Genomic DNA, 27427 nt, shown 5'->3' on the forward strand with positions numbered 1-27427 from the left:
TATGAAACACACACTTGTGTTCACGAAAGTCAAAAAATAGATTAAGTTTTCCAGCGATCCGACAACCATTAGACATCATTGACTGTTGAGCAATTAACTAGGGCATGAAGGTTGCCCATGTATGGTTCTAGCACGACCGTGTGTGAGATAGAATGACCAAAATGTCCCTAAGAAGTAGTCCAATCCAGATAAGTTTGAAAATGGAAAGTGTATTAAATATCAGGAACGCACACGCCCATGTCAGTAAGATACACCCCTATGTATATAGAAAAATGTTACATGGGGAGAGGCCACGAGAAAGAAGATCGTGTATGTCTAAAGGGAGATACACCCTCATGTGTCCTAAAGGACAAGTTGGTGCATGAAGAGTAGAACAAAGAAAAGATAAAAAGAATTGGACTAGAGATTAAAGGGTTGTCCCAAAAGACAGTATAAAAGTCCTAGATACGTAGTAGTACTTTGTGTGCTTAAGAAAAGAGAATTTAAGAAGTTATGAGATAAGATTTGGGTGAAAACTTTGTGAGCCAAGATGAAAAGAGGCTTGAGATACATACATTCTAGACATTATAGGATCGTTACAATGGGACACTATGAGTGCGCATTTCCTACACTACTTGCAGTAGGTTGTTGTACCCGTGGTAAGGTATTTACTCATAGTAAAACCAATGGAGATTGTATCTAAGTGTAATGGAATAGAGAAAGAACACAAATGACCAAATTGTCAATTCCCTATATTCGATCCAGTTCAATCAACCTAGTATACAACTATAGATATAGTTTTCAAACGATGATGCTTTCACTGAAAGATGTTATGGTCATATAAAATAGGAATCTAGAGAGTGATTCTTTAGAGAGTGATTCTTTAGTGATCGAATAAAACATAGTTCAATATGCAAGTTAAATGATGTAGTCTAGACATTTTTTAAAGTTCAATATGAACATAGAGATGACATATAGGACCCACCATCACTAATAGAAGTTTAATGCTAAATCCGAATGACAGAGATAGTATGGGTTAGGACCATATGTATAATTAAAAAAATCAACACATAAAAGTTCAAATAGGCTGATCACTTGGAAATAAGGCTTCTGTATTGTTTCTGAGATGTTGGGCTCATAACCCCATTACATTTTCTAGCTGAAAATACGTCCCCTACCAAACTTTGGAAACTTAAATTTTCATTTCTTTCAACTCTTTTAACTCATGTTTTAGGCTTTTGTTTTCTTAACCCAAAAGCAAATGAAACAGTGACACAAGGACAACCAGAAAGCAGAAACTGACTGTACAGAAGAATAATTAATGGATGAAATACAGCATTTCAATGTCGCATGATATGACATAGTTACTAAACAGACAAATTTTTCCTTCATCTGTTAATTATTAAGAAGATTTAAGTAGAATGACAATCAAAACTTTTCATGAGTTTTGATTGTCATTCTACACAAGGACAACCAGTGCTTTTGCTCACAACCACTACACACACAAGCTAACAAACCAAGCAGAACCCAAGCCTAGAAAAAATCTGACAAAAACAGAACTTCTAGAGGTTAGGTTTTTCACTATTATATCATTGAATTCTAATACATATGTGTGTGTACAAGCTCACTTTCGTAGGTACCATTTCTAGTGCAATCAAATAAACACTCTAAACAGACTCCATCCAAATCAAATAATCATCAAGTAAAACTCTCAAATTTTTAAAATGTTGATGCCTTGAGAAACACACAGGCTTTGTTCTGAAAAAACAAGTATAACCCATGTGGCTTAACTGCTAAAATCACTGGCGTGTATGGAGTTTTGCTACAATATATCGTTGTATCAATACAACTACATAAAACTTTTGAAGAATTATACAGAGAAAACTTGTAAACTGCACTCGTACAATGATGTACTATAGCTAAAGTTGTACAGAAGGCGTAATGATAGTAAGAAAATACAGGGCAAGCATTGAAGCCAAACTTCAGTGTATTTAAAGTGAAATACGGAAATTATCTGTGATCTAAAAATACAGCCATGGGAGAGACACTCTTCTTATGCAAGTGGAACGTTAAACCAAAAGAGACTTGATCAACTCAGGCAGGCAGCTTCAGCTTCTCATGGTTCTTCCAGCTGCATAAAAGCAAGCATTTTATGTTCACAAAGCTCAAAAAAGAAGCAACTGATTGCTTCTTAAAAAAAAGCCAATAATCAAATCAACCACCTCAAAAAATCAATTCCTACTCAATATTTCTTTTTTCTAAACCAGAAATGAACTGATTACTTCTGATTACATCAATACAAGCAGCAAAGTTGGGAATATAAATGAAAAAGAAAACATGGAAATATACCTTTTAAAATAGTAGTAGAAAAAGTCAGCATAGAGGGCAGTCTGAATCAGGCCTGAAACCCAAGCTGTTTTCAACATTTTGACATAACTGCTGGTTAGTAATGATATACTTAAGTAGAATTAAAAGTTTGATGAGACATATAGCAGATAAAAACTTACGTATCCATCTGATTTTGTTCTCCGTAAAGTAACGATAAACCCAGTTGAGGATATATAAAGCTCGGTAAGCACTATTTAGGGGGAAAAAAACAAAAAGAAATATCACCACCAGTAATCTCATCGAAGGAAATCCAGAGAGAGTAGATGAAACATGATGGAATTCCGTAAAGAATAGAACAAAATTCTTCCAAATATAAACTAATTTACATAGAAAAAGGAGAAATGATAGAAGAGACAAACATAATAGGCTGAATTCTCATCTATAAACTTGCATCTATGAACTTATTATTCCAATACTAATTTCCCTTTTTAATAATTATAGAAACCCAATTATCACTCTTACTGTATTACAAGAATTATTTCTACAGAAATAATGTGCAATCAAGAGAAAACTGGTCTATGCAAGTAGCCTGCCAGGGACCATTTCACTTCATTGTATTTGAATGACTACGACCAATCTAGGTCAGTCATATTGGGATCCTCTTCCAGCAATACTGATATAAATCTAATTTTTTGGTTTACATAACATGTTTTGAGAACAATTCATACCACAAGAAAGTGCAAAAGGAATACGAAATATGTTGACCAACTTTACTACATTGTACAGTACAAATAGATTCTATGTGCTTTTTGAATAGAAGTGGCTTCAAATAATTCAAGCAGTAACAATATTTTGGATACTGAGACAAAGCAATGGTTCTAAGGAAATATTTTGTTTTGGACTTTTGGGGAGAACCTTGAAGAAGTAATAGAAGATTTCGGCCTTGGCCACATAATATTTTCAAGACATTTTCCAGTGCTTTAAATTGAAATAACATTGGAGATTTTGGACAGTTTTGATACTTATAGAGTAGCCTATCAAGGCATTCGATTTGATTGATTATTTTTACATCTAAATACAATTTTGAGGACTGCAACAGTAATTCGAGAAAATGAAACAATATGATGAATAGATGAAAGAAAGTAAGCAGCTTTGGGAACATATGTGGCTTACCCAAGCAGGAAAACATAGTTTCCAGTTAAGTTGTCAATATTGCTCGACCTTTGCAGCAAGACCAGTTGGGGCAAGATTGCCACAGCTTCAAGATAGATAGAGAAACTCCACAAAATCTGTCAAAACAGGATGAGTTTTCCATCAGAAGTCAAATCTATTTATCCAGTAAAAGGTAATTTTAATGAAACCATGGTTGAATCTTACTTTGAAGCAAAGGAACAGATTCATACCAAAACCCAAATTAGAGGGTTATGTAGCTAACAAATAAATAGTTGACAAAATATGACTAGAAGACAAATTTACCAGAAATGGAAAATTAAGAATTATTTACATCAGTAAGACCTCTTTTCAAAACAAACCATATCATGAAGAAAGTACACCTAGAGCAGAAAAAGAAACCAGTTGTAACCATGTTGGATAAACAACTATGGGAAGCTGGTCCGGATTCAAGCCTCTATCACACTCGTGAAACCTTGATTTGAATTACTTATCAAAAAAACCTATGGGAAGCTCACATGTAGTTAATTATTTGACAGCTTTATCATGCCAAACCTTGACTATGAAGATAATAAATTGCTTAGGTTTCAGAAAAAAGGATAATCAAACACCATGTAACTGACTTATCTTAGCCAACTTGTGAAGTCTATATATTGTTTAGTGCATCCTTCATTTGTAACAATTTTAATGTTCTAGGATGAGAGAACAGTAATTCACAAAAACCCCAATCCGTGATTAGATAAAACTCATATATTAGAACTCATTCAAAACAAGATAATAAAGTCCTTCATTAAAAAGGAGAAAAATAAGTGCTTTCATAGCTATAAGAGATGATAAGCTCCTTGTTGTACTAATTGAAGACTAAGAAAAACCTAATCTACTGTAGCTCCAATGCACTTTACGTGTTTAAAGAGAACGATAATTTTCCTTCTGTTTTCTGTTCTATAAATCAGCAATTGGTATCTGAGCTATAAGAGCAACAAGGAGAGCATAAAAGAATTTAAAAATTTATCAATGTTCTAAAGGACAGAACATGTGAAAATCATCATTATTTTAACTTGAAGATTCAATTCCTGTATAGGGATGACCCAACTTTCAAATTAAGTTTTTTTACGGTGACTATGATATTATTATTCTATATATTTATAGTGATACCCGTATGTAGCAAACATGAAAGTAAGTCTCTGAAATTTGTGTTTCTAAAGGGGACTCAAAACACCAAAACCGAACATTTTAGCCACTTGATAAATGAACTATTGTCAGAGTATTAACATGTATAAGCATTCCAAAATAACATTTCTAACGTGACAGAAAATGTGATAGGTCAGGCATATGTGAATTAGAATAGAGAATTATGACGGCATCAACTAAAAGAAATACAGGTGCTTTATCATGGCCTCAGCATTGTAACATTTTCAACAATAAGCAGCAGCATTTGTCAATAAGAATTGCTTTCACTTTGGCATAGTCCAGGTCATTTTCTTTAGCCAAAAATACATTGAAGGGGAAACAAAGGAAGAAGAAGACAAGAAAATTCCGTACCTCAATAGTATTATACTCATGGGGAATCAACAACGCCAAAACAAAACATGAGAGAATCAGGTAATAATGTCTAAAGGTGTCTTCATCCTTGTTATATGTTTGCTTCACAACTTTATGGTACCGCATATACCAAACAATAGCGATTGAAGTTCCAAGAAAGACTAGCTTCATTACAGAGTTGTAGAATGAGACATACCTCGTGAACAGATCAAGGTAACGAGTGACAAAGATTATCACATAGAGTTCTTGAGTTTTAAGTGAAATTCCTGGGGCAATTAAAAGATGTATTAAGCACACACATAACCGGAAACCATAAAGCACAGATATTTTCAGAATCTATGAATTAATTAAAAAAATAGGTATCCCTCATCTCAGTAAAGATTATGAGGAAATAAAGAGGAGACCAAAGCTCTGTAGAGCTTTCTGGATATGGATCTGAAAAATATATGAAAGAATATAAAATTCAAGATTCATACAAAATTTCAGGAAGCAAGGTCAAAGAAACAATAACAAAGTCATGCAACTTATCCCCCTTTGAGTCTCTAAAACAAGTAAATTATGGTCAATGAAAATTGTAACTTTCGATGCAAAAGCAACTCAAAATTTAATAGAGCATCAGTGAATAATGCACACATTAATGTTCCTTCAAATACAAATTTCCCCCAAATTAAATTTTCCCTAAATATATGACAGATGGAAACATTGAAAAACATTGAATTTTGAGAGCATTTCCATATATATAAAAAAAAAAAAAACCTCTCTTTTCCCAGTCGATAAAGTCCTTAGACATTACATTGAATAACTTCCAAGAAAACAGAAACGCAAAAATGGGAATATAGATAATTTGGGTTGACAAGATTTAAGTTGCAGGTTGAATGATACAAATTATACAAGAAAATTTTATTCAGTATTGATCTCTAAATTACTTTCAATAATTATAAGCACAAAGGTAAATCATACAATAAACCAAGCCAGAATAACAATGGAGTTCAAAATTAGAACCAATTTTGCAGTTAAAACGCTAATAATACCCAAGACCACCAACCTTCAATCAAGCATTAAATTCTACAAACAACAAACGCTTTTATGAACATGTAATTTTAGAATTTGGAAACTAAAGTTTTTATAGTCAATATTTCAAACTGCACAGATTGAAGCACAAACTCTTGAATACCGTGCCCGAAGAGCTCAAAATGTAACCACAGACTCATCTTTAATAAGATTTTGGATGCCTTTTTTATCACAAAGGAAAAACAACAATTTCGTAAACTAGAAACTCCTTAAACTCTACTCTAGTATAGAAAGAACAATTTAGCTGAAGTTGCATTTCAAAAATAATCGCCTGATGACTTTGCAGCAAGTGAGGGACAAATTAAAAATTAGTAAAAAATAAAATAAAAAAGCTCCAAAGTAAAAAATTTCACATTCTCGTATCAAGTACATATTCTTAACAAACAATGAAAAAGTTAAAGTGATAAACTAACAAAAAAAACCCAGAAACTCATAAAAATTCAACCAAACACCCACATTCAATTCTTCAACAAAACAAGATATTCATTAAAAGCCAACCAAAAACAAGAAAATGGGAACCTAAAAATACCTTTAAAAATCACTTTGAGCAAACCTAGAAACAAAAGAAAAAGAGCTAAAAGCAAAAACAAAACCTGCACAGGATTTCATTGTACGAATCTTGAGGAGAAGTACCACAATGCTGAGGAGGTGGGTCATGTCCCCGGCCAATCTAAACGGGTTCATGGTTGATTTATGGTGCTTTTGCTCACTTTTTTGGTCTGGTTTTTATTAGCTGTTGTCTCGGATTCTTCGTTTTGCTTTTTCTTCTTATTTTGGTTTCAGTTTCACAGAAAAAGTGCTTCATAGTCAGTGGGCTTGCTTTCTGAACGGGGTTTCTCACGCGCCGCGTGGCCGTTGACTCCACTATGGATATTGGTTTAAGACTTGACTAAAAGGAGACCAATGAAATAAAATATATTACATATATTGTTTTAAGATCTGAAATGGCAAAAATCTCCTCCAGTTCCCAGAATAAACAAGGGAAAAATTAAGGGTAATTAAGTAAATATGACATATTTAGTAGCTTAGTCTTAACCCTTCACTACGTTGGCGTTTACTCTAAAAGTAGACCAGAAAAAATACAGCATATTTTTTTAATTGAAAATAACAAAAATATCCTCAAATTACGAAATAACACTATAATTTTTAAATATCAAAATAAATGGTTTAATAATACTCATGTAAATTTTATTAACGTGTAATAGTGTTGCTCCATCAAAATTTCTTCTTGCTCGAACTTACAAGTTTGACACTCAAGAGATAAATAGTCATTACATAATAACAAAGTATATGATTTATAATCAAACTTGTCAAATATACAGAGTTAGATAAAAACACGAGTAGAAACCATGTTCAAAGATAATAGAGACCTTTTTTTAATTTTTTAAGGAGAAACTTTTACTTGTGTGAAACCATTCAATTATACCAAATAAATTAAATAGGATTGGATTTGACATAAGTCAAACTCAAGCTCGTTTAAGTTCAAGTTTGATTCATTTGAGAATATTCAAGCTTAAGCTCAATCTTGAATTGAGTTTTAAGCTCAATTCAATACTAAAATAATTTTGTTTTGATGCGTAATGGTCAAAATGACATTGTTTTAATCAATTCATATCGAATTTTTTAAGTTCGTAAGTTTTACAAATTGAACACCCTTAAAACTTAAGCTCAAAAATATTAAACTTTCAAGCTCAAATTGACTCAAGCCTTCAGACTCATTCAAATTGAGTTTAAGCTCTCGAATTTACCAATCTCATAACCATTACACTATAAAAGTCAAAAGTTTAGTATTAATGTCACAAGTGATTTGCCTATTAGATATTTGGGAATGCCTTTGAATAATACTCAATTTCAACATTCGAATCATCAACTTTGATTAAGTGGATTTCGTCTAGGATTAAGTTATGGACCTTGGCTTCCCTAACTTATGTTGGGCGGCTACAATTGATTACATCAATACATCTTTCTAGATAGATCTATTGGTTTTCTATGTTTATCGTACCTATATATACTGTAGGGAGGATTAAGAGTATTTTGACAACTTTCCATTGACAAAGGTGGCATGGGTGTCAATTTGTTATCCATCAAGGGAGAGAGGATTGGGGACCAAGAAAACACAAGACTAGAATAGGGCAATGATTCTAAAGTATGGTTAGAGACTTCTTACAAGTAGCATATCTATTTAGTCGTATTGGGTTCACAAGATTCTCCTTCATGGTCATTTTTTTTGGCATGTCATGGTTACCTCTAAAGGTTTGTGATCGTGAAGGAAGATTCTTTTTAGCCAATATTAGTGTCGAGGTGTTATTGTCACTTTTGTTGGTGATGGACGAGACAACTTTATATGATTAGATTATTGATTAATGTATGGGCCTTTATGTGACATGCTCTTTTATAAGGTATTATCTTCCACATGACACATTGGGATGTCAAGGTATCAAAAATTATTCATTAGGGTTCATGGGTCTTTCTGAAGAACAATTTCAATTATTAACATATTTGGGACTCAAACAAGATTCTTCCATGAGTTGAGATTCTTGATCATCTTGCTTAGAAAGGTCACCATTTTGATAAGTTTACCATTGACTATGCATGGAATGCGTTACAATGTTGAAGGGATATCAATTTTATTCACCATTTTTTTTTTGGTTCATAAGACATGTTTTACACTACTCTTTCATTCTTTGGCTTGCCCTCTTAGGTCATTCGTGCACGATAGGTTGTCTTCAAGTTCATGGAGTTCTTAATTATATCAAGTGTGCTTTATGTAGTTTAACTATATTTGGATGTGACTTCTTTTCTTCAGTCTAGGGGAAGTCAAAGTTAAGAGTCTCATGACTTGACCGAATTTCCTTTAGTTTGCTCTGATTCATTAGGTTTTTTTGCACGTTAAGCACACGAGAGACTTCAGATGTATTCTTTCACGAGTATCCTTATTTGCCACAATTTACTCTCTATGGTATAAAAGGAATAATTGAGTGTTTTATCAACATTACATACCTGACAAGAGATAGTTGCAAACATCTATGATGTAGTTCATGCTATAGTTATTAATTCAGAGTCAAAATATGAGATTTTAACTCAGTTTCATTTTATTTTGAGTTTTTATTATATTTGTTTGAGGTATCTCTCTTGTATCTTTGTATTATATTATCTATGTATAAAATTCTTAATTTCTCTTAAAAAAATAGGTTTCAAACTCATGCTCACTTATTTAAGTGTCTTTTTGCCACTCAAGTTATCTTGCGTTTGGTTCAAATATTTTTTAATTACTAAAAATAAAAAATTATTATAAAGTTAAATTACCTTAAAAATTATAAGATATAAATTATTATTATATTTGATAAAAATTAATATGTATAAATAATTATTATATTTGATTTGATATGATAAAGGAATATTAAAATATTATTTTACTTAAATATCTTTAAGTATAATTATTTTTGTTATTTTAATTGAGAGTAAGAGTATTTTAGTCTTAAATAATTAATAAATGAAAATAAAATTGTAACAAAATCAATATTACCTTAATATTTAATATAAAAGTGGTAATTAAATTATTTTTTATATTATCTATCATATCACCATTGATTATAAAGGATTGATGAAGTCTTTTATTATTAATAAGATAATACAAATAATAAAAGATAAATTATCAAAATAATCTTTGATTATGAGAAACCAAGTGCCTCCTTAATGGTGAGGTACTTTTACTTTATCATCATGCTTAACCTTCACTTCTCTCAACCATTTAAATCTATATCGGTAAGAGTTAATAGATATTATCAAATTATCCTCATAGTGTAAATCTATTTTAATATCTAAAATTTATAAATATGAGATTTATATTATCTTCCAAAATGGTGTGTTTAGCATGAGAAATCTTTTATTGAATATGTATAAATAATTATTATGTTTAATTAGTATTAATAAAAGAATATTATAATATTATTTTACGTATATGTCAATATATAAAACTAAATTTATTAAGTTGAGGTAAAATTGTAACGAGGTTGAGATTATATTGGTAATCTCTTAAGAGTAATATTATGTGTATAAATAATAAGTCAAAACTTATATACAAACGATAATATATCACTATATGATTGAGTAATTTTGAATTAGAGAAAAAATAATACATAATCATATAATGATATATTATCATTTATGTACAAATTTGTATACATAATTATATCGATATTTTAATAACTCAAGATAAAGTAGTAATCATATTACTTTTATATTACCTATCATATTAGTTTCATAATAAACTATTACCTAATAAATGAAAAATTATAATGTCAATAATAAAAAAATATTTTCATAATATTCTCATGAACTAAACGTATGATAAAAGATAAATAAATAACAATAAAAAGATATTGTATACATAATTTTATTGAATAAATAATATAAAACTTAATTTAGCTTTTTTACAATCTAAATTACAATCTAGAGGTTGTTGTAGATTGACACGATTCATAAAATTTAGACACATATCAAACCTTGAAAATACATCGATGATGTTGAAGTCTTAAAAAAGACTTATAGGTTGAATTGACACAATTGCAAAAATTTATAATTTTTTAAAAAGTAATAAAATAAAAGTTATATTTTTGCAGGCCAACGTGCGATGGAGCTCACAAAGGCATGAGGCGTTGAGGCTTAAGAGTCTTGGCATGACATGACTCATGGCATATTGAACCTTGCTATTTCTGATTCGATATAACCCAATCTGACCAATTGCCGTCTCTACCACAACCCACATAGTACAAGGCATGATACTTTAGGCCTGAATTTGATGATTTGAATTTCTTGGTACCTTTCGAATTTTTCTGAATCTTCAATGTCAGATGCCATCCAATGACACTAAGACAAATTATACACGTCATATCCTATTCTCTCTGTCTAGTGATTCTAGAATCTCCATTGTTGACCTCACTGCACATTCTATGCGGTCGTCAATCAGCAAATAATTATGAATGTATTTGTTACTACATGAAATTCTTAGGCGTCTTGCAGTCTACCCAAACCTTGCGGACGATATTGTGATTAACTCTATAAAACAATATAATCAAATTATTTATATTCAATTTAGATATATAAAAATATAGATATTTATATATTATTATATAATTAAATATAATTATATTTTTAATTTAAAATTATTTAATTATATAATAACATATATAATTATATATATATATATATATATATATATAAATATATATAAATATATATATAAATATATATATATATATATATTTAAAATATATACACATAATATTATATAAAATAATAACACTATCCACATGCAGCCCTAAACCCACGACCAAACACCCCCTCAATCCCTTGACCCTTGTTTTTTTCTCTATGAAAAAGATAATTATTTAAAAAATATTTGAAAGGAGAATAATTATATTATATCTTATTTTTGTCAAAACAATAATTCTTGTGGAGTCGGAAAATAATGTTTTTTTCAAATTCCATCCAAATATAAACATTAATTTTAAGTTTTAACTTTTAAAAGGATATTTTTGTTATTTCCATTAGGCCAAAAGTCTTGTTCCCACCCAAAATTTAGTTTATTATTAAAAATTTAAATATCCATTTATCGATTATTAAAATAAAAAAATTTGTTAGTATGATAGGTATAATTATTGCTTAACTAATAATATTAAAAAATAAAATTTTATCTAATTTTTCTCACTTATATTTTAAAAATTAATAATTTTTTGCTCTCTCTCACTCCCAAAGACGAGATCCCATTGGTTCTTTGTCTTCATTTTCAAACACTTGACTTCAACTTTTCTTTGTCAATCGATTTTGGCTCTTCATTTGATTTTGTCTTTGCTTTTTTGGTAATAACTCCACCAACTTTGGAGTGAGAGAGAGGGCTAATCAATTTCGAAGATGAGTTGAAAACTTTCTTGGTCGGAAAAGAGAAAAAAAAAATGAAACCTTAAGAGGTAAAAGGTAAGTTTTCAAATTTAAGCTCTGAAAAATTATTAATTTTTAAAATATAATAGAAAAATAAAATTTTATTTTATGTTAATAATATTATTTTAATAATAATTACATCTTTCATATTAATGAATTTTTTAATTTTGGTAATTAATAAGTAAATTTTTAAATTTTTAAAATTTAAGATGTGAAAGTTTGACAATAAAGTAAAGATCCGGTGAGAACAAGTCTTTTGGTCTTTATATTACATAAAAATATTATATAATTAATTTACTCTTCTGTAAAATTCAATCTAACTACATTTTTTTCACAAATGTGAAATTTTATCATTTAAACTTTTATCTTCAATTAAAAATATCAAAACCCAACCATATATTTAATCAATCCAAACCTGTAAGTGCACAATGAATGAAGTTAATTTTAGTATCGTACTAAAATAGTATAATTAAGTCAAAATCACGTGATAATTGCGTGGTTTAACAAAAATACTATCTTTAGGTGTAATTCTAGCGAACATTGAAAATAATGAAGAGGGTTTTTACATTTTTAGGGTGTCAGTCTTAAAAATTAATGAATTTATAAGTTTACAATAGAAAAGTGAGAAAATGTAATTTTTCAAATTTTGGTGGTCACTTGATAGTTTAAGGCAATTGGAGTAGTACATAGTTATTCTCCAGCATTTAAAAGGGAAAAAAACAAAAACAAAATCGTAAATAAAACACAATTCAAAGTCCCATTTTCTGCCTCTCTGCTTCAATTTTAAGCTGTCTTTCCCATCTCTTCACTCTTACTCTGTCTCTATATAAACACTCTGTGGACTCTTGCTCGACTCACTCTCTCTCTTCATTTCTCTCTCTACAGGCCACTCAAATCGAACTCTTTCGCCTTTTCTTTTTCGATTTTTGCTTTTTGGTTCTTTTTTCCTCTCTCTTAGGGTTTCGCTTTCGTCCGTACACTCCTAGGGTTTACTACTTCACTGTCGCTTCGCTTGCTCTCTTGATAGTGTCGACGTCGTCGTTGTCGGCGGCTTTTCCGACTGAGATTACTGTCGATTTCATTTCACCGCGCCATGGCGGCCGAGAAGCTTCGAGATTTAAGCCAGCCGATTGACGTCGCGTTGCTCGACGCCACTGTTGCGGCCTTCTACGGCACCGGATCCAAAGAAGAAGTGAGCGTTTCCTTTTCTCCACTTTTGGTTTTTGTTTATGTTTGTTTCCGGAGAATGTTAGGGGATAATTGGTTGATTGTGCAGAATGTTTTGGATGTACTGGTGGAAGTTGGGTGTTCTTAGGAAGCTGCAGAATACGAAGGGATAATTTGCATTTCTTGGAATGGTTCAAGTGTGGTTTAGTTTAGGGTTAATTTTGAGGGGTTTCTGAAGGAGGAGTGAGCTATATTATTCTTTTGTTTTTCTGTAGCATTATCTCTTTTTTTTTTAATATGAATGGAAAAATGGTGTGTTTTTTGTTGCTTGATTAGTGTGTGCTTGAAGGTTAATTATGAGGGAAAGTTTGTGTGTTTTTTTTGTGTTTATTGTTCTTAATGGCTAAGTATTTGTTTGCTTCTGGAATTGCTTGAGATGAGGCATCATTGGAATTTTGTGTCTGTTTTTAGGGTTTATGGGTTTAGGCATGTACTTAGTGCAATTCAGTTGTTCTCTTTAAATGAATTTCATTTTGGTTGCCTAGAAAATGAGTGAAAACGAGGGCACATTGAACGTTTGAATATTAGGGTTTAGAGTGCAGTATCTCTCATAGAAACGCATAGCTTGATTATTATAATAATTCGGGGGTTCCCCATTTGGTAATTTATAGAGGGAGAAAAGGGGCAGATTTGATGCTCTTTCTACAAGTGTTTTTTTTTTTATGTGATCAGATTTTTACCCTTGTTCCATTAGGTTCCAAAAAATGGAAGTGAGCTTCAAATTTCTATGGTTAAATGTGCACAAGATTTTTACTCATAGGGCTTTGGTCTCAGTGTTCTTCCTCCTTCCGTTGAAAAGTATAGGAAAATGATTGAAGTAGAAACTCTTAATGTTAGACTGTGTTTTGTGCTATGGTTAATTCATTGGGTTTAATGTGTTTAATGGGGTTTCTGTATGACCTTATGACTGTATGACTGCTTTTTTTTTTTGGTTGCCTAGATTGTTTACGGAAATTTGATGGCTTTTATCTGACTGTTAGAAAGAAATGTAATTTATAATTTTGTGCCTGTTAAGTCTTCTGATAAGTTTTGCAGCATTTCTACTGTTTTTTATAGGTTTATATGAGAATATGTGATTCTTGCGTGTTGATACAGTTCTGGCACATTGTTTTTAAATCTGATGTTTATAATTATGAGGTTCACAATTTCATGTCCGTATTTTATATCATATTTTGATTTAGTCAGGGTTAGTACTAACACAATTATTCTCTTTAAATGATAAATTCTATTTTGGGTGGGATCCCTATAGCACATTTATCTTTTCATTATGTTTTTGATTGCGTTGTTTGCCAATTAATGAGCCATTTGCTTGATGTGAACCTCATTGGCTTTGGTTCCCATCATTGCTAGTAACATTTTTCTAGCTATTACAATTGCACTATAACCAAACATACAACCCGCGAATTAAGTATTAATGTTTATTGTAGAAAGGTTCTTTTGCCGGAGTATTCTAGCAGATAGGTTTTTAACTTTAGTAGCTGCTTCTGTGTTCTTAAAAACGGATGCTCAATTGTGTTAGGAACTTCAGAATTATAGACACACAATATTGTTTGTTACCATGCATTTCATTTATCTCACATTGTTTATTTGCTGTTTATGTTGGTGATATAGAGAACAGCTGCAGATCAGGTCTTGCGGGACTTGCAAAACAATCCTGACATGTGGCTTCAAGTTGTGCACATTCTACAGAACACAAAAAACCTGAACACCAAGTTTTTTGCTTTGCAGGTTAGTGGCAACATCTCTGCTTATCAAAATCTATGCTTATACATCAGTATATTTCTGTGGCTAGTACATTATAAATAGCTGTTTTAGTTATCTTTAATAAAACAAGTAACATAGAATTTCTGTTGGGTTAGTAGCATTTGCCACCCTTTGATGTTGATGCTAAATACAAGCAGATGAGACATTGTACAAATTTTGACTGAAACTTTTTCCTTGTATTCAATGAGAACATAAGGCTGGCTGAGGATAGGTGATTGGGCTTGGTTCTAATTTGAGCGAGGTTGGTGTAAAGGCTTTCAAATATTGATTGACCATTTTTTTGGAAAATTACGAGTATCTATGCTCATAGCTATAGGTAATTGTATTTTCACTTGGAAAGCCTTATGTCATATTATGACTAGCAAATGGTTCTTGTTGCTAATGAGGAAATTACATCCAGGAAAATGTCCTCTTGCTATTTGCCTGGTTTTTATATTTTTGTTATTTCAGCTCTTGAAAATTATTGGTAATATGCAAATTTGTACTGAATTTTTTATCATGCCAGCAATTTTGTTAAGTGGGTGTTTCTTTTGGAACTCTTTGCTGGGTGGTGGGCTGGTTTGATGATGTAGAGTACCTAACTATGTAGCGATATGTAGTCAAAATTTAATATCTAAAAGCTTCCTGGAAATTTTGACTTTGTTGCAAGAGTCAAAAGTTATACTGAATGACATAACAGATTGCCTTACACCTGGTATTCACAGATTTATGATATAATTTTATATCAAGATAATGTAATACTGTTTTTTAAGGTTTTGGTTTTGGGGAGCTTTCTTATTATCTGTGCTTATACGATATACAGGTTCTTGAAGGAGTTATTAAATACAGATGGAATGCATTGCCTGCTGAACAGCGGGATGGAATGAAGAATTACATTTCTGAAGTCATTGTACAGGTATGTATTTTGAAGTAATGTCTTCATTGGGTTGGGCGGACTGAACTATTTTTATATGTAAGCATCTTGAAATGTTATTTTCTCTTGACATTTTATTTAATTTTTATTGCAGCTTTCCAGTAATGAGGGATCTTTTAGACTAGAAAGGCTGTATGTCAACAAACTCAATATCATATTGGTGCAGGTAATCCCAGATTGATTTTACCAATTCCTGAAACTTGTTCCAATGACATTCCTAGTATGTGCTTTTTTTGATTAATTGCTATTGAGGATGCTATTTTCCCTTTCTCTTTATCTGTTATATTTATACAGTGGTCCTTCAAAGTGAATTTGTGTTGTTCATCTGATCAAATATTTGCCTAATGAATTTGCAGATTTTGAAGCATGAGTGGCCAGCAAGATGGCGAAGCTTTATACCAGATCTTGTCGCTGCTGCCAAAACCAGTGAAACAATATGTGAGAATTGCATGGCAATATTAAAGGTAAGCTCTTGTAACTCTTTGGTAATCTAATGTTCTTGGATATATTGGTAACACAATTTTTTTTTTTATGTCAGCTTCTAAGTGAAGAAGTATTTGATTTTTCGAGAGGGGAAATGACTCAGCAGAAGATCAAGGAGCTCAAACAATCATTGAATAGGCAAGTCTGTTGATGTATTTAAAATTCTAGTTATTTCCAGTGGTATACTACTTTCAGTTGCTTCTTATTGGTTTTTTTGGTCCAGTTTGTTTTTCAAATTGATATAATGACATTTTTCTGTATTTTAGAAAAAATAAAGTCAAGGTCATCTCTATTTATATGATGCTGATGTCAGTGGTACAACACAACGCAATTTTCATTGCTGTAAACTGCTAGGATTTTTGCATGAGAAAATCTGTTCAAGTGCCAATTTTTTCATTAATGTTGCTTCCTTCTAGTTTATGAATCAACACAAGTAATGTCTTCTCTTCCGCACTGAGAGTTACGTTACTTTGTAATTATGAGATTTTATTTGCAGATAGTTTAAGTTGGAACTTGTGTTGCAAAACTTTTTCCTGGTGCGCACTAGGGATTTAGATGACTGTTCATTTAGTTGCTCCAGGAACAGGAACATATTCTCTTTGGATACAGATCAGCTGTGCCTTATGTTAAGATGATAATCATCATTAACATCAGTGGTATTTACTACTAGATGCATTTCTTTATTCCTCAAAGTCGGACATTGAACTTTTGTGTTATTTTTCTTCTTGAATCCTAAAGTGAAAAAAATCATTATTGATTGAATTGTTCCATTTGTTGGATAATGGCTATTTGCTAGCTTTCCTGTTTTTGCTTAATTAAAGAGTCATAACAATGAAGGGGTGAAAATGAAGTTCATGTAGATAAATTTATTAAGCGATTGTTCTTATTGCAATTGTTGGTAAAACTTACATTTTGGCTATCTTGATTTTGACATGTTGGCCTCATGGTATCTGAAAACTTCAAATGTTTAAGTTATTTAATTTTTTTTTTATGTTGTTTCTGTTTATCTGGTGTGGATTTTTCTGTTGGTGCAATGTAATAATTATTTCTTTGTTCATTGCAGTGAGTTTCAGCTCATTCATGAGTTATGCTTGTATGTGTTATCGGCATCTCAGAGAACTGAGCTTATACGGGCAACACTGTCCACTTTGCATGCATTCCTTTCCTGGATTCCCTTAGGCTATATTTTTGAATCCCCATTAGTATGTATTTTCTTCTGCTGTTGTGATTTTGTTCTCATTCTGAATTATCATAGTTTTCATATACTTTATTCTGTATGTGCCCTGTAGCTCGAAACACTCCTGAAATTTTTTCCGGTGCCATCATATAGGAATCTCACTCTACAGTGCTTAACTGAGGTACCTTTATTTTTCTTATAGATTTTTTTCGATTTTGTTTTGGTAAATCTTATTTTTTCTTTTATTCTAATATTTTTTGGATATTGTTTATTTTCTATATGTGCAGGTTGCAGCCCTCAATTTTGGTGACTTCTATAATGGGCAGTATGTTAACATGTATAACGTATTCATGGTTCAGTTGCAGGTGTGTTAGTACATAGTTCCTTCATATACTTCAAATTTGCGATCTTTCGTGATTATTAATTCATATGTGAAAATTTTATCCCATTTTTTCTAAAAACATTTTTTTTATCACTTTTCTTAGACTATTCTCCCACCGGCTACAAACATCCCTGAGGCTTACGCCCATGGTTCTAGTGAGGAACAGGTGATTACTCTCATATAGTTTCCTTGGGATTTAAAGCATAATATGTGTTTTAACAATAACATTTTATACTTTTTTTTTTTTTTAACTTTATGTTGTTTTCACAGGCATTTATCCAGAATCTGGCACTCTTTTTTACATCATTTTGCAAGGCAAGTTTCTCTTTTGGTCTTTCACTGAACAATATATTAGAATGGGATTATTTTGATTGAAGATATTTCTTCTTTATACCTTGGTAACTCTCTTTTTCTGCTACTGGTTAGCATAAACTTGATGCGTTTGGCAATTAAAAATAAACTGAAATCACCCTGTGTTGGATTGTGAAGGAGAATCTGATGAAGTTTTTAGTCTTGCAATGATAATGTAACAGAAATTTCACAGATTTCATGATTTCACCTATGTACAACATTGATCATTTTAGTAGTACATTTCGTTAGAACAATAGGTTTTGCAGTTATTCTTTTTTGGCTTCGTTTGTTCTTTTTTGCCAACACAAATGACAGAAATTTGATTTAGAACATCAATGCAGAATTTTCTCTTCGCTTTTTCATAGTATCTTCATATATATTTTCAAAGTTCCAAAATTTATCCGAGTAATATGTTTTTGTAGAACTAATATTTAATACCAGTGCTAAACTTTATTTTCTTTCCACCTATAATTTTCATGTTTTTTAATGTTGAACAGTGGATATACTGTCAAGCAGGTATTAATTTTTCTTCCAAATCTCTATATTACACTTAGGCTCTTGAAAAAGCACAGAGTGCAGTTAGGACTCCCTAAGCTGCTTTGCTTTGCTTTGTGAAAATTAGCAAACTATAGGTTACCTTTTGTCATGAGGGGAAGTGGATTTGTTATGCACATATTTTATTAGCAGAAGAACACACACACACACACAATACATGTTTAACCTTGTGTTGGCATAGCTTCATGTTTTGGTGCTGAGATTCTAGTTATAGAACTGACCTTTTTCTTTTTGGTGCAGTTTCATATTCGAGTGCTGGAATCTACTCAAGAGAATATCAATGCATTGCTTATGGGTCTTGAATATCTAATTAATATCTCATATGTGGATGACACTGAGGTTTTTAAGGTATGGTGATTTCTCATTTTCCCTTGTATGTGGTATTTGCTATGTCTGTAGTTGAAATTCAGCTCTTTCGTATTCTTATTGGTTTCTTGGTTGAGCAGGTTTGCTTGGACTATTGGAACTCTTTGGTTTTTGAGTTGTTTGATGCACATCATAATCTGGATAATCCTGCGGCAGCTGCAAACATGATGGGCCTGCCGGTGTGTTGGATTTTTGCTTTTTATGGTTTCATGCTTTGATATTATTAAGTAATTTGCTCTCTGAAGACTGATGTGGTTTTCTGTGTATTGAATCAGATTCCTTTAATTCCAGCTGTGGTTGATGGTATTGGGGCCCAACTAATGCAACGAAGGCAGCTTTATGCTGTTCCAATGTCCAAATTGAGAATGCTGATGATCTGTCGTATGGCTAAGCCTGAAGAAGTCTTGATAGTTGAAGATGAAAATGGGAACATTGTTCGTGAAACCATGAAGGACAATGATGTTCTTGTTCAATACAAGGTGATAAACCTCTTGGTTTAGAATTCTATTTTTTACGTATATACATGCCTTTAAATATGATTGGGTAACATATAATAAATCTATCTATCAAAATGTGAAATTTATTTATCAAAAGAACTTGTGAAGTCAACTTATCAGTTGTTGTCTAATTCCATGTGTGCGTGTGTGATCATGGTGGCTTGATTATTTTGATTTACTATAGGTTGCATGATTATCCTATTTATAAATCTAATAAATAACATGTCTTACAATAATTTGATTTTTTTCGAAACTTTACTTTCTCATGATTTTGTCTTTCCTTGCTCTATGTTGTGATTGTGTGATTTTTTTTGTATGTTCATTGTTGTCTCTTTTTGGCTAACGGAAGTTCAATTGTGCAGATTATGAGGGAGACGTTAATATACTTGTCGCACCTTGACCATGAGGATACTGAAAAGCAGGTATAGGTTGATAACTTTATTATTATTCTGTTTTCTAAAATCTTGGACTTGGCTTCCTTCCATTTATTCCTTCTGATGGCGTCGTTATTTGTTATCTTGGACTTGGCTTCTTTCTGTTTCTACTTTTGCGATAAAAGATGAATTTGGACCAATAAGACAGGATGCCACTTTTTTTTATGGGCCTAGGTTGCATGTGCCATCTCATTGCCATGCTTATGTTGAATATAAATGAGACTCGATGATATCTTAAACTGGATTGTGCTTATTTTTTTAAGTCACGATGCAGATGCTAAAAAAGTTAAGTAAACAATTGAGTGGTGAAGATTGGACATGGAACAATCTAAACACTTTGTGTTGGGCGATAGGATCCATATCTGGGTCCATGATGGAGGAGCAGGTATTCTTTATTTCTGAAATTGAATGTCTTTTGTTGGTTTTATCTCAGGTTTTCTTCATTATAATTTCTTGGGAATTTTTATTAAATGATGCTGCTCTCTGGAATTTCTAAATGAGTGAATTTTGTTGTTCTTGTTGTCACATTACCCTCTACTAACTAGGCTGAATTTTTAGCACTTCACTAATTAGTTTTAGATACAATGGTTCCATGATTTGGGTGCAACACATGTTAAGTGTTTCTAAACAGATAACCTCTTCATTATTTTTAGAGAATCTATAGTATCTTGTTATGTTCTAGTCTAGTCTAATTCTGTGTCAGCCCTTTATTATTTTGTTATGATTTTTTGGCTTAGTGTTACCTTCCTTCCAACATTCAAGTTTTTAGCTATCTTTAATTATGTTTAATGCATATTTGTTTGCTTAAAGCTTCAGGTTTTGTTTTTTTTGTTATTGATTAGTGGTTTAATATATGCTGATTTTATTCATATTGCATGTTGCCTCAGAGAAATTAAAAATTGTCAGAAATATTTATACAAGAGTAGATTGGTTTCACTATTCTTCATGCTGCATTTCCTCTGATGGCTGATCTTTCAGAAATTTTACTTTTAGTTTTTTAGTATCTTAAGCTTAACACCAGTAGTATTGTGATTTGCATGTCTTGACATTTCTTACCTTTTTGGTGTGCTTTCAGGAAAACAGATTTCTGGTAATGGTCATTCGTGACTTACTGAATTTATGTGAAATGACAAAAGGGAAAGATAACAAAGCTGTAATTGCGAGTAATATTATGTAAGTTCTAATTATAGAATATTTGTGGAAGATGTTTCTGTGGAGTTAGATTTGCTTAATCGGAGTCACTAGAAAGGAAAAACCATGTTTTGGTCTTTATATAAGAAACAAAAGGCTTGGAAAGATTAGTTGTTTGGAAACAAAAAATTGATGAAGTTTTGTATGGTTTCTTCCAAGACTCTTTTCAATATTTAGAGCCAAATTTTTGCTATAGTTTTTTGGTATAAGAAAATGACTGATGAGCGCAACCACTCTACAAGAGTTGCCTCTGTGATTTGACAAATGAAGGCTGCGCTAGTATGTTTTTTATTACACCTTTTTTAAAGAGTTCTCTGCCCTTCCAATTGATTCTCATCAAGATATTCAATATTTCTGAAACAAAGCCTTAAGTAACTATATGGACCTGTTTTTTTGTGTATTGTTTGCTGTACTTGAAATGGTCTTCCCATATAACTGGCCTTGGTGGTAGATTTGCAAATGATCTATTATCCGATGTCCAATATGTTTCCTTTTGGTTTTTTTGCAGGTATGTTGTTGGACAGTATCCACGATTTTTGAGAGCACATTGGAAGTTCTTGAAGACTGTTGTGAATAAGTTATTTGAGTTCATGCACGAAACACATCCTGGAGTTCAGGTTATTTTTTCTGTTATTCCGAATTAAGATTAGATGTGATATTGGTAATGTATTATCTTGTTATGTGTGTTTCTATTTGTGGTAGAAAGCTATTTGTTCCCCAAACAGGATTTTGAGTAACTTTTTTTTTCATGAAATGCTGGTTATATTTTAAGATTGTGTAAAGTGATATCTTGAGGTGTCTACATAAAACTTATGACAACTCTAACTATTTCGATGCTCGTGATAGTAATGTATGTAATTGCAGTGTATGATTAAAGTGAGCTATTTGCAATTACTTGGCAAGGAACAAATAATTATATGTATATTTAAGAGTTGTTAACAATGCTGTGTTTTTACTGTATAAAATTATGTTTACAATGCATGCGAACTATGTACAACATACTTCAAATATGATATGTTGTTTGTGAAGTAACATTGATTTTCAAATTATAGATGATATGTTGTTTCTGAAAGACATGGGTGTTTTAATTATGGGCTGATATATTTGTCATATGTCTTTCTCCATTTCCTAAGTGAATGTGTTTCATGTTGCTGCTGTTAGAATTACATTTATTTATTGATGTGTTTTTCAACTGTCATGTTACATCTCTTTCAGGATATGGCTTGTGACACATTTTTGAAAATTGTTCAGAAGTGCAAGCGGAAGTTTGTTATTGTACAGGTAACTTTTTGCCCCAAAATTTATTCTTTCTGATGTTACTATCTTCGGATCATATTTATGTATTGTCCACATTCCTTAGGTACAGTGATTTGACTTAATATATGTAACTGTTGAGATATATAATTTTTGTTTAATTCAAGAAACACTTTCCACATTGATGTACCTTTTCATGCCTTCAGGTTGGAGAAAATGAGCCATTTGTGTCTGAACTTCTAACAGGCCTTGCAACAACCGTTGCAGATCTTGAACCTCACCAGATCCATATATTTTATGAATCTGTATGCCTTTATTTGTCCATATTGATAAATTTATTTGTCAAATTCATTACTTCATAACATTTCTTCTTCCCCCTGTCTCTTGTTTTCAGGTTGGTCATATGATTCAAGCTGAGCCTGATACCCAGAAGAGGGAGGAATACTTGCAGAGGTTGATGGCTCTTCCAAACCAGGTTTGTCCAGGAGATTAATTGATTGGCGTGTATGTCATATGCTCTCAGATTCTTAAACTGAACTTTTCTGGTTATTGATGACTCTGCAGAAATGGGCTGAAATTCTAGCACAGGCACACCAAAGCGTGGATTTTCTGAAAGATCAAGATGTCATAAGGACTGTGCTTAATATCTTACAGGTATATGACTTCTATTGATGTTTTTATTGAACAATGCTTCCTAAATGATGATTTATGCAATGGCTTCCATATCAAAACGAAGGGATTCTGTAGGAAAATAATTCTCTGAAATTACAATTATTAATTTGGTTTGTTTCCTTCGGCATTTGTGATGGATCTCACTTATTTTTCTTTTTAAAGTTTTTCTCTTTCATGTGTACTGACGCTTTTGTTCTGGTACATGGCTTTATAGAACAGATGTTTAAGCAAAATGTTCTTAAAGTGAAGGTTTATTGATGTTTTCACTTCTTAGCTTCATGATTTATTTGAGTTAGCTTTGTGACTTATTTGATTCATTTTTATTTTGCAGACAAATACAAGTGTTGCCAGTTCTCTTGGAACATTTTTCTTGTCACAAATTACTGTTATCTTTCTGGACATGCTAAATGTCTACAAGTAATTTCATCTTCATTATTGATGATAAATGCAAGTGTTGTGGGTTTCTTTTCTACTAAACTTGTTTTTTATAATATTTGTTATCAGAATGTACAGCGAGCTTATATCAAGTAGCATTGCACAAGGTGGGCCTTTTGCATCTAAAACATCATATGTGAAACTTCTGCGGTAAGTCCATTGAGTTGGAATTAGTTTGTGTCTTGGTTTATGTTCATTGTTTGTTGTTTTCTTAATTTATCGTCAATTGGGCAGCTCTGTTAAGAGGGAGACTCTGAAGCTGATTGAGACATTCTTGGACAAGGCTGAAGATCAACCACAGATTGGGAAACAGTTTGTGCCCCCAATGATGGATCCTGTCCTTGGTGACTATGCTAGGAACTTACCTGATGCTAGAGAGTCAGAAGTGTTATCCCTTTTTGCGACAATAATAAACAAGTATGGTTTTTTTTTTGGGCTTATAATGTTTTTGGTTGTGGCACACCTATAATTCATTATTGTGTTGTGGCAGTGATATTCTTTAACTATCTGTTGTTTTTTCCCTGTAAGATTGAATTAGACTGATGGATTCTTTATGAAATGAGGAGTCAGTCTTTTTTTCTGATGAATCTCTCTAAAATGTTAAAATTTTTTAGTCACTTTTTCCTTTTTTTTTAATGTTTTGAATCTTATGGTGTTCTCCCTCTTGTTTGAAGGTACAAGAGTGCTATGATAGATGACGTGCCTCGAATATTTGAAGCCATTTTCCAGTGCACACTGGAGGTGACGATATATATTTATATGATATTGCCTTTGTTTTAGATAGGACTATTTTCCACCATTTACCTATTTTGTTTTAATGGTTTAGTTTTGGACAACGTAGTACCCTTTTTATGTATGTATGACCCTTTTGATTTTTGATGCAAAACCTACTCTTTTTAGCAAGCTTTTTTGCTTGAAAGGAGATTGCTCTTGAAAGTTTACCTCTCATTGTTGCCACATACCAGAATATTTTTTCCTGAGAGGTTTGATTGATGTATTTGTTTTCCGTGCAGATGATAACAAAAAATTTTGAAGATTACCCTGAGCATAGACTTAAATTCTTTTCATTGCTCCGTGCCATTGCAACTCACTGTTTTCCTGCTTTGATTCGGCTGTCAAGTCAGGTAGGTGATTAGATTTGCTTTTGTTCCTTTGCTGAGCATTTTCTAATTATTAGTGGTTGGATTCCAGATGTCAGATTATCTATATCTTGTCAGGATTAAATGTTATTCAGTCATTTTTCAACTTAATCACATTTGAGCTTTCTAGGTTGTTTTGATCAACTGTTATTGTTTCTAATGGTATTTTTGTTCTACATCAGCAACTTAAGCTAGTAATGGATTCAATCATTTGGGCGTTTCGGCATACCGAACGGAATATTGCTGAAACTGGGTTAAATCTTTTATTGGAGATGCTGAAGAACTTCCAGGTATCTTTTTTATTGCTGACCTGCATATTCTTGCTGGATTGATGAAATATTTTCCATGTGAGATGTTTAACTTTTTGTGTGGTTTCAATTTGGCAGGCTTCTGAGTTCTGTAACCATTTCTACAGGACATATTTTTTGACAATCGAGCAAGAAATATTTGCTGTCTTGACAGACACATTTCATAAACCTGGGTTCAAGTTGCATGTTCTTGTACTCCAGCACTTGTTTTGCTTGGTAATGTATCATAACAACACCTTGTTTTGTTTTCTGTGGTGAGTTGAGTTTTTCAGTTGATAGTAGCTTATTTTCAGGCTGATAGTGGGTTGTTAACGGAGCCTTTGTGGGATGTTGCCACAATTTCTTATCCATATCCGAATAATTCAATGTTTGTTCGTGAGTATACCATAAAACTTTTGGGTACTTCATTTCCCAACATGACTGCATCAGAGGTATAAAATATACATTTTATGAGTTACTTAACTTTTCTTTTAATATTTCATCAGTTATTGACTTGAATGGGCATTTCGTTTTAGGTTACTCAATTTGTGAATGGATTATTTGAGTCAAGAAATGACCTTTCCACGTTTAAAAATCACATACGAGACTTTCTTGTGCAATCAAAAGAATTTTCAGCTCAGGTGACACTCGGAAGTAGTTTTCCTATATTCGCTTTACATTTTATCTGAGCTATTGTTGTATTGTGACTAATTTTTATCTCATTCTACAGGACAACAAGGATTTGTATGCAGAAGAAGCTGCCGCTCAACAGGAAAGAGAGCGGCAACGGATGCTTTCAATTCCAGGACTTATCGCCCCAAATGAGATAATACAAGATGAAATGGTGGACTCATAGAATGGCTTACTTTGCCATTGGAAATTAATTTCATAATTTTAATTTTTTGAATCTGGGAGTTGCTCTAGGCGTCTTGGTTCAATTACCAGAGTCAGGCGATATCAACACAGATTGGAGCATTTTTTTCCCCTTTATCATCCCCAGAATTTTAAGTTCTATGGAAACAGGTGAAATCGTGATGGTGTGGGTACTCCAATGCTTAGGCTGCTGCGGGCATTGGTGCTTCTCTCTCTCTCTCTCTCTCTCTTAATTGGCTGGGTGTAGAGTATTTAGAACGCTAATGTAGGGGCGCATTATACTGAGTCGGTCGAGTCATTGTACGAGTTTTTACTGGATCCAGCTTGATATATTTTGTATTCAGTGATGATGGTTGGAAATCTGACTGATTAGATGACTCATTTTGAAGTGTTGATTCAATCCTTAGGTGTTAATACTACACACTAACCTTGGTGAGTTTGTGCAGAAATTTCCCTCAATATTTCCATATTAATAGATTGCCATTGTGTTTCTGATTCATGCCTTTTTCTATTTCCCAAAACTACCACTATTTTCCTTTTGTTTGTGTACCTCTTGATATTTACAGGAGTGGGGGTGGATTTAAGATTCTTGGTACTTAGTTTGAACGGGTCTAACTCAAACTGGAGTAATCTGAACTGGAGTTTGGGTCAAGTCAGTTTAAATGGAGTGAGTCGGATCTTATTTGGATTTGGTATGATTTGAATCCACCAAGAGGGTATTCAAGAATGACATTTGCTAAACACAAAATGTTAAAAATACTAATAAATCAATATAAAATGTCAATTTTAATTGAAACACAATTAATTTCTTGAATTAAGTTAAAAAAATTATTAGACGACGTATGTATGAGCAATTTTTAAGTTACAAATGCTCTGTATGAAGGTACAATTTATAAATAAGAAATAATGTGTTTGTATTTTGTATTTTTATATTATTAATTATAATAAAATTAGATGTACAATCAATATGCATAATTTTGTAATAATATGTTAATTTGTGATTAAATATTATTTTATCTTTAATTTAAAAATATCTAATCATGTGATGATATGTTATTATTTATGTATTTATTATTATTTTATTAATTATTATTTGATGTACATTTATTAAAGTAGTATTATATATACAAAATAATGAATACAAATTTATATACAAATATTGATATATTATTATATAATTAGATATTTTTTTAATTTAAAATTATTTAATCAAATGATGATGTATTATCATTTGTATATAAATTTATATTTATTATTTATATATATAATTTTATTATATTTATTAATATTATATTTATTTTTATTTTTATTTATCTTATTAAATAATACTATATATATTATTTTTTATAAACAAATATATCTCTATATTAAAATGTTTGCACGTTTGTTGATTCATG

At 31.7% G+C, this 27427-nt stretch overlaps 2 protein-coding genes across 3 annotated transcripts; one reads left to right on the forward strand and one right to left on the reverse strand.

Moving 5' to 3' along the window:
- Positions 1 to 1782: 1782 nt before the first annotated feature.
- Positions 1783 to 6886, reverse strand: LOC123205147 (ER lumen protein-retaining receptor-like). 2 transcript variants are annotated; one of them, XM_044622019.1, is made up of 6 exons: positions 6684 to 6886; positions 5020 to 5285; positions 3481 to 3596; positions 2487 to 2557; positions 2329 to 2392; positions 1783 to 2110 (listed from the first exon to the last, which is right to left on the reverse strand). In XM_044622019.1, the coding sequence occupies exons 1-6, from the start codon at positions 6772 to 6774 to the stop codon at positions 2074 to 2076; spliced, it is 645 nt and encodes a 214-aa protein (XP_044477954.1). In that variant the 5' UTR covers positions 6775 to 6886; the 3' UTR covers positions 1783 to 2073. The 2 variants fall into 2 exon arrangements, with proteins under 2 accessions (XP_044477954.1, XP_044477955.1); XM_044622020.1 differs by lacking the exon at positions 6684 to 6886 and adding an exon at positions 6194 to 6293.
- Positions 6887 to 12794: 5908 nt separating this feature from the next.
- Positions 12795 to 26529, forward strand: LOC123205181 (protein EXPORTIN 1A-like). Its single transcript, XM_044622087.1, has 32 exons — positions 12795 to 13222; positions 14869 to 14985; positions 15824 to 15916; positions 16029 to 16100; positions 16291 to 16398; positions 16473 to 16555; positions 17481 to 17619; positions 17707 to 17775; positions 17882 to 17959; positions 18080 to 18142; positions 18247 to 18291; positions 19123 to 19230; positions 19329 to 19427; positions 19524 to 19727; positions 20108 to 20167; positions 20454 to 20564; positions 21255 to 21352; positions 21879 to 21987; positions 22586 to 22651; positions 22831 to 22929; positions 23019 to 23099; positions 23189 to 23278; positions 23628 to 23713; positions 23801 to 23881; positions 23966 to 24148; positions 24406 to 24472; positions 24745 to 24855; positions 25053 to 25160; positions 25257 to 25394; positions 25472 to 25609; positions 25694 to 25798; positions 25888 to 26529. Exons 1-32 carry the CDS (start codon positions 13124 to 13126, stop codon positions 26011 to 26013), a joined length of 3234 nt encoding a protein of 1077 aa, XP_044478022.1. The 5' UTR covers positions 12795 to 13123; the 3' UTR covers positions 26014 to 26529.
- Positions 26530 to 27427: the final 898 nt, after the last annotated feature.

This window comes from Mangifera indica, unplaced genomic scaffold (assembly GCF_011075055.1).
Source record: "Mangifera indica cultivar Alphonso unplaced genomic scaffold, CATAS_Mindica_2.1 Un_0002, whole genome shotgun sequence".
Classification (NCBI taxonomy): Eukaryota; Viridiplantae; Streptophyta; class Magnoliopsida; order Sapindales; family Anacardiaceae; genus Mangifera; species Mangifera indica.